Genomic DNA, 11893 nt, shown 5'->3' on the forward strand with positions numbered 1-11893 from the left:
AGAAGTCGAGCAGTAATTTCCTTCACCAAGTTCGTGTTGAACTTTATAGACAAAATTGAGATGTTTTAAGCGCGCTTCCAGCCAGCTTCGGATCATTCATTTTTCTTTACCATTTCGATGAATCTTTCCCGTTGAGAATTCTGCTCGGAAAGTGTTCTTAGCTCTAGCGGTAGATCAGGTTTCCCTTTAAAACTTTCCGAGGTTTTCTCAAGTCCTTCGCAGTGTGTGTCAGGCTGGGAGAGTGTGTCAGGCTGGGAGAGTGTGTCAGGCTGGGAGAGTGTGTCAGGCTGGGAGAGTGTGTCAGGCTGGGAGAGTGTGTCAGGCTGGGAGAGTGTGTCAGGCTGGGAGAGTGTGTCAGGCTGGGAGAGTGTGTCAGGCTGGGAGAGTGTGTCAGGCTGGGAGAGTGTGTCAGGCTGAGAGAGTGTGTCAGGCTGGGAGAGTGTGTCAGGCTGGGAGAGTGTGTCAGGCTGGGAGAGTGTGTCAGGCTGGGAGAGTGTGTCAGGCTGGGAGAGTGTGTGAGAGAAGAGACACACTTAAATGTGGGAAGATAAGAGCGAGTTTTATCTCATACTCACTAAAATTTCGTCTATCCTAAAATGTTTATTAATTAATAATTTGGTTTTCTTATTTCAAATGATTGGTGAGGGAGGCGAGGGTAGACAAGGGGAAGGTAGGGGTAGACAAGGGGAAGGTAAGGGAGGCGAGGGTAGACAAGGGGAAGGAAGAGGAGCCGAGGGTAGACAAGGGGGAAGGTAGGGGAGCCAAGGGTAGACAAGGTGGAAGGTAGGGGAGCCGAGGGTAGACAAGGGGAAGGTAAGGGAGCCGAGGGTAGACAAGGGGAAGGTAAGGGAACCGAGGGTAGACAAAAGGAAGGTAAGGGAGTTGAGGGTAGACAAGGGGAAGGTAGGGAAGATGAGGGTAGACAAGGGGAAGGTAGAGGAACCAAGGGTAGACAAGGGGAAGGTAAGGGAGGCGAGGGTAGTAAGGGAGCAGAGAGGAAAGTAAGGGAGTCAAGGGTACACAAAGAGAAGGTAGAGGAGTCGAGGGTAGACAAGGGGAAAGATAAGGGAGGTAAGGGTAGACAAAGGGAAGGTAGGGGAGCTGAGGGTAGACCAAGGGAAGGTACGTTAAGCAAGGGTAGACAAGGGAAAGGTAGGAGAGTCGAGGGTAGGTAAGGGGTAGGTAAGGGAGTCAAGATAAGAGAAGGGGAAGGTAGGGGAGTTGAGGGTAGATAAGGGGAAGGTAGGGGAGTCGAGGGTAGACAAGAGGAAGGTAAGGGAGTTAGGAGTAGACAAGGGGAAGGTAGAGTAGTCGAGGGTAGACAAGGGGAAGGTAAGGGAGCCGAGGGTAGACAAAGGGAAAGATAAGGGAGGCGAGGGTAGAAATGGGAAAGATAAGGGAGCCGAGGGTAGACAAGGGGAAGGTAAGGGAGCCGAGCGTAAATAAGAAGGTAAGGGGGCCGAGGTTAGAGAAGGAGAAGGTAGGGTAGACAAGGGGAAGGTAAGAGAGCCGAGGGTAGACAAGTTGAAGATAAGGGGGGCTGAGCGTAAACAAGGGGAAGGTAAGGAAGCCAAGGGTAGACAAGGGAAAGGTAAGGGAGGTAAGGGTAGACAAAGGGAAGTTAAGGGAGGCAAGGGTAGAAAAAGGGAAAGTAGGGGAGCTTTTGACAATGGGAAGGTAAGGGAGTCGAGGGTAGACAATGGGAAGGTAGGGGAGTCGAAGGTAGACAAGGGGGAAGGTAAGGGAGGCGAGGGTAGAAATGGGGAAGGTAGGGAAGCCGAGTTTAAACAAGGGGGAAGGTAAGGGTAGGCAAGGGGAAGGTAAGAGAAGCAATGGTAGACAAGGGGAAGGGAAGAGAGCTGAGGGTAGACAAGGGGAAGGTAGGGAAGCCGAGGGTAGACAAGGGGGAAGGTAGGGGAGCCGAGGGTAGATAAGGGGACGGTAGGGGTAGACAAGGGGAAGTTTTTTTCCTACCACAGACGTGGCCACACATGTACAATGCTAACCAGCATATATACATTTTCTTCTGTCCTCCATGGACAGGGTTAGAGAAGTGTTAAACATATAGTTCAAGGGTTTATTGAACACTCAACCACAGAAGGTGATTCGGTGCTTTTAAAATGCTAAGCTAACCTACATATGTAAATACATAGATACACAGATTTACGTATGCCCTACATAAAGTGTTCGATGTCTCTTTTACATAGTGTCATTAATGTGCATTTACAAAGGTGAAATGTAATTCTGATCAGCTTCCATATATACTTTATACACATACATATACATACATACAAACACACATATACATATATACATACATGTATACATACATACACACACATGCATTCACATACATTTGTCTCTTTTACTCTGACAGGGTGAGATAGCTGATAGAGAAACTAGTGTGCAATTAAGCACTTAATCACTGAAGGTGATGAAGGTGCTTTTACAAGCTCAGGTTATATAGTTACATTACATACATACATCGTATAATTGATACAGTACAAGGGGAAGGTAGGGGAGCCGAGGGTAGACAAGGGGGAAGGTAAGGGAGGTAAGGGTAGACAACGGGAAGGTAAGGGAGCCAAGTGTAGAGAGTAAGGTAAGAGAGGCGAGGTTAGACAAAGGAAAGGTAAGAGAGCCAAGGGTAGACAAGGGGAAGGTAGGGGAGAAGAGGGTTGGCAAGGGGAAGGTAAAGGAGGCAAGGGTAGACAAGTAAAAGGTAGGAGAGCCAAGGGTAGACAATGAGAAGGTAAGGGAGCCGAGGGTAGGCAAGGGGGAGATAGGGGAGCCAAGGGTAGACAGGGGGAAGGAAGGGGATTCGAGGGTAGACAAGGGGAAGGTAATGGAGCAGAGGATAGACAAGGGGAAGGTAGGGGAGCCGAGGGTACACAAGGGGAAGGTAGGGGAGTCGAGGGTAGATAAGGGGTAGGTAGGGGTGTCAAGAGAAGACTAGAGGAAGGTAGGGAGTGGAGGGTAGACAAGGGGAAGGTAAGAGAGCCGAGGGTAGACAAGGGATAGATAAGGGAGGCGAGGGCAGACAAGGGGAAGGTAAGAGAGCCGAGGGTAGACAAGGGATAGATAAGGGAGGCGAGGGCAGACAAGGGGAAGGTAAGAGAGCCGAGGATAGACAAGGGATAAATAAGGGAGGCGAGGGTAGACAAGGGGAAGGTAAGAGAGCCGAGGGTAGACAAGGGATAGATAAGGGAGGCGAGGGCAGACAAGGGGAAGGTAAGAGAGCCGAGGGTAGACAAGGGATAGATAAGGGAAGCGAGGGTAGACAAGGGGAAGGTAAGAGAGCCGAGGGTAGACAAGGGATAGATAAGGGAGGCGAGGGTAGACAAGGGGAAGGTAAGAGAGCCGAGGGTAGACAAGGGATAGATAAGGGAGGCGAGGGCAGACAAGAGGAAGGTAAGAGAGCCGAGGGTAGACAAGGGATAAATAAGGGAGGCAAGGGTAGACAAGGGGAAGGTAAAGGTAAAGGGAGGTGAAGGCAGACAAGAAAATTAGAGTTGCGCGCGAGGCGAGGCAGCAGCAGCAGCAGCAGCAGCAGCAGCAGCAGCAGCAGGAGCGTGGAGCGGGTCAGTGTGGGTCACAGCGGCACTACACACACACCCGCCAGCCACCCGCTCTCACCTACTCGACAGCCAACCCCTATCGGTCACACTGCACCAAACTTATCACGCGCTCCTCTGACTAACGTCTCAAAACCAAACAAGATAGGAATTAATCCCTTTTATAGTGTATGTGGAAAACAGAGGATAACTGGAGGTTGCAGGTGTATGAAACATGTGACTGCCGCGAGATCTGAACCCGGACGTGATCCTAGCAGCGCCATCTGTTGCTGGGAGTCCCTGGACATGACTGTGCTGTGGGGGAGGCGGGTGTGAGGACTCCTCAGGTGGCAGGGAGGCTGGTGGTGGCCTGCCTCCACAAACAAACCTTTACTACAAACAAAACAAACAAGAAGGCGCACGTCGTGTCTGGAGAACGTGACATAATAAGGCAAACAACACGACGATGATAGGAAGTGAATCAATAGTCTTCACCAGAGAAAAATAAATAACGTGGTGTTGAGTTTTGAGCAGAAAACCCGAGTGTAAACACAGCTGTTCGATTGTAAACACAGCTGTTCGATTGTAAACACAGCTGTCCAAGTGTAAACATAGTTGTCCGGGTGTAAACACAGCTGTTCGAGTGTAAACACAGCTGTCTGAGAGTAAACACAGCTGTTCGATCGTAAACACAGCTGTCTGAGTGTAAACACAGTTGTCTGAGAGTAAACACAGCTGTTCGAGTGTAAACACAGCTGTCCGAGTATAAACACAGCTGTTCGAGTGTAAACACAGCTGTCTGAGTGTAAACACAGTTGTCTGAGTGTAAACACAGCTGTCTGAGTGTAAACACAGCTGTCCGAGTGTAAACAAAACTTGTTACAAGTATTTGGGAATTCTGAGCATTATAAATATTAAGCCTCAGTGTTCACAAATCGCTGGTTTATTGCGTCTATGACTTCCCCTCACGCGTGAGGGGCGAGGGAGGGGAGGCAGCGAGGGACGCTAAGGACCGCGGACCAGAGATATTGAACTGCTCCCTCAAACAAATTAACTATTAAATATATAACGTTTCTACGGAAACAAAGGCAATATTTTTGTTCGTTAACGAACTTAAAATTTTTAATTTGTATCTACAATTCAATTTTAAAAAGATTAATCGTAATAATTTATGTATATTAGGTACTGGCAATAGATGAGAAAGAGAGAGACTGCCGCAGTGTCATAATGTGTTATCTGGCCGCCTCATGTGGCACCGTACAGCAGTTTACAACTCTGAACGAGGTTGTGAGTCGATAAAACTATGTTGCATTGCATTTAGTGATAGAACAAAACCTGCTTTTAGTGTCTTATACTGGCTGAAAACTGCGGTATATAGAAGTTGCCCGAAATCAAATAATAGTTTTTTACGCTAACATCAGTTTATGATGCCTCACATTGATATGTGAGGGTAATGAGCAGTTTACGACACTAACGACTAGGTTACAACCTCCCCCCCTCCCCTCTGGGTGACAGTTTGTGGCGTCTAGTGAAAGTTTGTGACACCAGGCAGCAGACTGAGTGTGTACCAAACTGGCACCCCTTATGAAACAACCATTTGTGTGTAAAAGATGTAATAATTGATGATAAGAGGCTATAGTTTGTGACAGGAGATAGCAGTGTGTGACAAAAGCCAGTAGTTTGTGACGTGTGATAATAATTTGCGAGTAAATCAGTGTGCGGTACTTTGAGGTAACAAGGAAAGATTAAGGGCTGTAGCCCTTAGGTGAGGGTAGGTGAGGTGGGGGAGATATGCTTGTAGACACATCGTAGCACAGTGTACATTCCCCGAACACTTGGACCAAGACAACGTGGCAGATGCACGAGACATCTGGAGAGTGTTAAGAGACGCTCAGGACGTGCACAGGTGTTTATTTGGTACTTGGGTGAGAGTGTGTAGTTGCTGAAGACTTAGGAGACGTGAGAATCTGTGAGGTGATACAGTGTGGGCCAGAGACTACACCACAGGGAAGAAGGTACTGTGAGAACACGAAAGCGTCGTACAGTGTGGGTCAGCCGGAGCCCCAGAGCCGCTATTTCCCATGGAAATAACATGTTAACTTGATGAGAGAAGCTGTCAAGAGCCGCTCGGCCGGCGCCGGAGACAGGCAGAGAAATCTTTATTTCGCTCCGCGTGCGGCGTTGATGGTGTGGCGTTGCTGGCCCGCCAGCAGGAGAGATGAGTGGTGTTGTCCTCGTCCTGTGGGAGAGATGAGTGGTGTTGCCGCTTGGTATCGTCAGCTGGTACAGCGGAGCAGGTGGCGCGCGTGAGGCAGGTGGCTACCATGGCTGCCGCCAACGTCACCCACTGGTACCAGGGGCCCACCACCCTCAGGTTCCTCAACACCTCCTGGATTTTCGATGACGACTATGATTTCGACAGTTACCCCGACGACCCGGCCGACGACACCTACGTCAACACCAGCGTCGCCGTCAACGCCTCGTCATACCTGCCCGGGAGGGAGAGGGCGGGAGATTCGTGGGCTGACGTCAGCACCAACGCCCTGGTGGAGGCGGTGGTCAAGTCGGTGGTGCTGGCGACCATCGTGGTGCTGACCATCGGCGGCAACGTGCTGGTGCTGCTGGCGGTGTTCATGTCGCGCAACCTGCGCTCCTCGACCCACTACCTCATCGTCAACCTGGCCGTGGCCGACCTGCTCCTCGGCACCACCGTCCTGCCCTTCAGCGCCACCCTCGAGGTGTCCGGCAAGTGGTACTTTGGAGAGGTGTTCTGCGGGGTGTGGGCGACGGCCGACGTGCTCTGCTGCACGGCCTCCATCTGGTCGCTCTGCGTCATCTCCCTCGACCGCTACATCGGGGTGACGCGGCCGCTTGCGTATTCTACCATCATGACGGAGCGGCGGATGTGCGTGCTGATCGCCGCGGTGTGGGCGCTCGCCACCGTCATATCCATCGGGCCCGCCTTCGGGTGGAAGACTCCGCCCGACCCCGACCCGACGGTGTGCACAGTGAACCAGGAGCTCGGGTACGTGCTGTTCTCGGTGACGGGGTCCTTCTACCTGCCAAGCCTGTGCATCCTGGCGGTGTACTGGCGCATCTACCGCGCCGCCATCCAGCAGTCCCAGTTCCTGGAGCGCGGCGTCAAGACCACCAAGACCTCCGTCACGCTCAGGGTCCACCGCGGCGGCGACGCCAGGCTCACGCTGCGGGCGCACCGTGGCGGCATGGGCGTCGGCATCGCTGCGGGGATGGCAGCCGGGCTGGCCACGGGCGTGGGCGGGCTCAACGGGCATTGTCTGGTCAACGGGCCGCTCAAGCCGCCGGAGCCCGAGAAGCGTGGCCTGAGGATGCACCGGGGCAAGGGCATGGCCAAGTTGATGCCCCCGACGCCCCACCTGCGGCTGGCCATGACGCCCCTCAACTGGCAGGACACCCGCCTGGACGAGGGCGGCCGAGGGAGGTCCCAGCGGCGGCAGGACCAAGAGGGAGACGCCGCCCAGGACCAGGAGTCACCATCTACCTCGCCCGAGCGCCGCCTGGCCGGACCCCCAGGCAAGATGGCCAAGTTCCGCAGGCAGAAGAAGGCGGCCAAGACGCTGGGCATCGTCGTCGGCGTTTTCCTCCTCTGCTGGTTCCCCTTCTTCTTCATACTTCCCCTCGGTGAGTACCCCAACTCTCTCCCTTCCCCATCCTCCCCTCGGTGAGTACCCCAGCTGCCTCCCTTCCCCATCCTCCCCTCGGGGAGTACCCCAGCTGCCTCCCTTCCCCATCCTCCCCTCGGGGAGTACCCCAGCTGCCTCCCTTCCCCATCCTCCCCTCGGGGAGTACCCCAGCTGCCTCCCTTCCCCATCCTCCCCTCGGTGAGTACCCCAACTCTCTCCCTTCCCCATCCTCCCCTCGGTGAGTACCCCAGCTCCCTCCCTTCCCCATCCTCCCCTCGGTGAGTACCCCAACTCTCTCCCTTCCCCATCCTCCCCTCGGTGAGTACCCCAGCTCCCTCCCTTCCCCATCCTCCCCTCGGTGAGTACCCCAACTCTCTCCCTTCCCCATCCTCCCCTCGGTGAGTACCCCAGCTCCCTCCCTTCCCCATCCTCCCCTCGGTGAGTACCCCAGCTCCCTCCCTTCCCCATCCTCCCCTCGGTGACTACCCCAGCTCCCTCCCTTCCCCATCCTCCCCTCGGGGAGTACCCCAGCTCCCTCCCTTCCCCATCCTCCCCTCGGGGAGTACCCCAGCTGGCTCCCTTCCCCATCCTCCCTTCGGGGAGTACCCCAGCTGCCTCCCTTCCTCATCCTCCCCTCGGGGAGTACCCCAGCTCCCTCCCTTCCCCATCTTCCCCTCGGGGAGTACCCCAGCTGGCTCCCTTCCCCATCCTCCCTTCGGGGAGTACCCCAGCTGCCTCCCTTCCTCATCCTCCCTTCGGGGAGTACCCCAGCTCCCTCCCTTCCTCATCCTCCCCTCGGGGAGTACCCCAGCTCCCTCCCTTCCCCATCCTCCCCTCGGGGAGTACCCCAGCTCCCTCCCTTCCCCATCTTCCCCTCGGGGAGTACCCCAGCTGCCTCCCTTCCCCATCTTCCCCTCGGGGAGTACCCCAGCTGCCTCCCTTCCCCATCCTCCCCTCGGGGAGTACCCCAGCTCCCTCCCTTCCCCATCTTTCCCTCGGGGAGTACCCCAGCTGCCTCCCTTCCCCATCTTCCCCTCGGGGAGTACTCCAGCTCCCTCCCACTATCTACTGATATAATACTTGTAAACAACATGGTAAATGTTGACTTTATATGTTGCCTCTCGCTGGCCAGAGCTGAGAGTGAACTCTGCGCCTGGTCCAGTCGTCACCTTCGTGACAATGTTACTACATCCGTGTCCACTTCTCTCGCGATAAACAACTCTTTTTTTAAAAGGGGTAAAGGATTCGTCCCAGGGTCCGAAACCATTACATTGCTACCCTTCCATTAAGATCTATATTTAAACTAGTACTTATGATTTGCCGAATTTTACGTGAAAATGACAGTATTTCCTCGAAATACAATGATATTACTGACTGACAATGGTGGATTTGAGTTCCCTCAAGCACTCAACGTAGAGTGACAACGTTAATCCGAAACATTTGGATTCTTTCTTACAAAGACATAAGGAAACTTATACTCTCTTGAGATGTAGGACAAGATATGATCCAAGGCTACGAGAAGATGAGAAACCTTTTTATGGAGAATGTGAACAAATACATGAGGGTGCCAAACCACATCAGAACTCGTAAAAATTAGTCAAATCCGATTTAAAAAGAATGTTCGAAAATATTGGTAGGGAAAAGAGGGTCGTTGGCGGATGGAATATTTTAGGAGCTACCATTATTGATGCAAACAATTTAGTAAGTTTTAACACGTGACACGAGTAAAAATAGTTGGATCTAAATAGGACCTGCCTCGTATGAGTAGGCCTGACCAAGTATTGGGTATTTATGTTATATTATGATGCATGGGGAAAATAGTACGCTTTTTGTATTGTGGCTTTAGTAAATATGCATTTTATGTAACAGCTATTAAATCACTGTACGTATTCTGTATATTTTTTAAATAAAAATTATTACTGCAACCCATCCTTGTGTTTAGATAACACTTTTTGTAACTATGTGCACCATAGTACAAACATTGACGTACTAAGCAATTAGATAGTAGAATTTTGTACTTTCACGTTATAGGCTTCGAAAGAATGAAGCTATAAAAACAAGTATTCCTAGTATAGTACACATATGTACTATATTAGGCCTCAGATAGCGTGTATTAGGCCTAGGAATGTTAGGTTAGTTTCTCTTTGAAACGTAAGTAGAAAATTTTTTCCGGTTTGTCCAAATTTAATAGTTCCGATTTATACTTTCTAATTGCGTTGTATGTCGGTATTTGTACTATGGTCCTCGTAGGTACTATAGGTACTACCAAAACAGGAGAATGGGCTCTGTTATTATTATCATCACCATTAACATATAAATTCTGTGTGTTTCTAAAGTTTGAGCGGAAGGAGTAGGAGCACTCTGCCCTTCCTCAGGAGTAACTAGCTGACATTGTAACTATAAGCTGTGAAGGATAGATGAAATTGTTTATGTAATATCCTAAGATGAGGTCTGATAAAGACCTTTTGTGCCCTCTGTAATGCTTTTTGCGCTACCGCTCACAGGATGGGTATAGGGTGCACAATAAACTAGCCGCCTCCGGCGGCAACAAAATAAATTCCACAGGACTGCTTGTGGGTCTCACGTAAACACTTGCACTGGCTCCAGACTTCCTGTGATTTCAGTAGAAATACGTTTGTATGTTTTTTTTTGCAAGTCAGTGTTAGAGTATACGGCTGACAATGAGTTCCCTCAAGTCCACCATATTGCTCTAGTGGATTTTCTCATTATCATTATTATTATTATAATGTAAATATAATTAGTCGGCTTTTAGGCTATAATCTTTATATCATCAGGTATTGCTATATTTTCAAGACGTGAAGTGCTCTTAAGGCAACACTAATACAGAGTAAAGAAGAAAGATGTATGTAGAGCTGTTTGTAGAATGTGGTTGGTATCTTGACAACGCTAGTCACTGTTGGGTGACGGTGGTGGTCACTGTTGGGTGACGGTGGTGGTCACTGTTGGGTGACGGTGGTGGTCACTGTTGGGTGACGGTGGTGGTCACTGCTGGACGACGGTGGTGGTCACTGTTGGGTGACGGTGGTGGTCACTGTTGGGTGACGGTGGTGGTCACTGTTGGGTGACGGTGGTGGTCACTGTTGGGTGACGGTGGTGGTCACTGTTGGGTGACGGTGGTGGTCACTGTTGGGTGACGGTGGTGGTCACTGCTGGACGACGGTGGTGGTCACTGCTGGGTGACGGTGGTGGTCACTGCTGGGTGACGGTGGTGGTCACTGCTGGATGACGGTGGTGGTCACTGCTGGACGACGGTGGTGGTCACTGTTGGGTGACGGTGGTGGTCACTGCTGGACGACGGTGCTAAATGTTTCACCGACAGTGGCTATCTACTCAAATGAGGAACTCATCTAAGCACCGCCTGTAGCTCTCACATAAACAACAGTGGAAACCATCCCAGCAACGGAGATCAAAATTGCTCCAGTGAAGCAATTTGGAGAAGCATTACATTATTGCTGATGGTCGATTTTCGACAGAAAAACGACATACCCGTTTTTACATTTAGTAGACCCTTACTGCCTCCCCTGACTCTATGCATACAACTTTTTTACATTCTTGCTTTGTCGACGACCGCGGCTAGTATGTGAAAAATGTACTATTTGCATTGAGAGCATAGACGCTTTCTATGCTTCTAACTATTTTCTTACTCTCGGGATTAAATTGGAGCAATCATGTTACCGAAATTCTTGGTAAAGGAAGTCATGATTATTGATGGGTATATTTTCTACAACGTTTCGTTCCACCTTGGAATATCTTCAACTCAGGAATGAATATGCAAGGTGCAAATTTATCTCGCATACACATGTGATATATATATATATATATATATATATATATATATATATATATATATATATATATATATATATATATATATATATATATGTCGTACCTAGTAGCCAGAACGCACTTCTCAGCCTATTATGCATGTCCCGATTTGCCTAATAAGCCAAGTTTTCCTGAATTAATATATTTTCTCTAATTTTTTTCTTATGAAATGATAAAGCTACCCATTTCATTCTATAGGAGGTCAATTTTTTTTTATTGGAGTTAAAATTAACGTAGATATATGACCGAACCTAACCAACCCTACCTAACCTAACCTAACCTATCTTTATAGGTTAGGTTAAGTTAGGTAGCCGAAAAAGTTAGGTTAGGTAAGGTTAGGTAGGTTAGGTAGTCGAAAAACAAATAATTCATGAAAACTTGGCTTATTAGGCAAATCGGGCCTTGTATAGTAGGCTGAGAAGTGCATTCTGGCTACTAGGTACGACATATATATATATATATATATATATATATATATATATATATGTCGTACCTAGTAGCCAGAACTCACTTCTCAGCCTACTATGCAAGGCCCGATTTGCCAAATAAGCCTAGTTTTCATGAATTAATGTTTTTTCGACAACCTAACCTAACGTTTTCGGCTACCTAACCTAACCTAACCTATGAAGATAGGTTAGGTTAGGTTAGGTAGGGTTGGTTCGGGTTGGTCATATATCTACGTTAATTTTAACTCCAATAAAAAAAAATTGACCTCATACATAATGAAATGGGTAGCTTTATCATTTCATACGAAAAAAATAGAGAAAATATATTAATTCAGTAAAACTTGGCTTATTAGGCAAATCGGGCCTCGCATAGTAGGCTGAGAAG

The 11893-nt window shown here is 49.6% G+C and overlaps 1 protein-coding gene across 1 annotated transcript; it reads left to right on the forward strand.

The window, feature by feature from the left end:
* The first annotated feature begins 3608 nt into the window (after nucleotides 1-3608).
* On the forward strand, nucleotides 3609-7258 carry LOC123763521 (alpha-1A adrenergic receptor). The gene has a single exon (XM_045750652.2). The coding sequence runs from the start codon at nucleotides 5879-5881 to the stop codon at nucleotides 7256-7258; it is 1380 nt and encodes a 459-aa protein (XP_045606608.2). The 5' UTR covers nucleotides 3609-5878.
* Nucleotides 7259-11893: the final 4635 nt, after the last annotated feature.

The sequence above is a fragment of the Procambarus clarkii genome, chromosome 52 (genome assembly GCF_040958095.1).
Source record: "Procambarus clarkii isolate CNS0578487 chromosome 52, FALCON_Pclarkii_2.0, whole genome shotgun sequence".
Lineage (NCBI taxonomy): Eukaryota > Metazoa > Arthropoda > Malacostraca > Decapoda > Cambaridae > Procambarus > Procambarus clarkii.

Bases quoted from the DNA above. Each gene is read 5' to 3' on its own strand.
- LOC123763521 (XM_045750652.2), top strand. From the start codon at position 5,879: ATGGCTGCCGCCAACGTCACCCACTGGTACCAGGGGCCCACCACCCTC.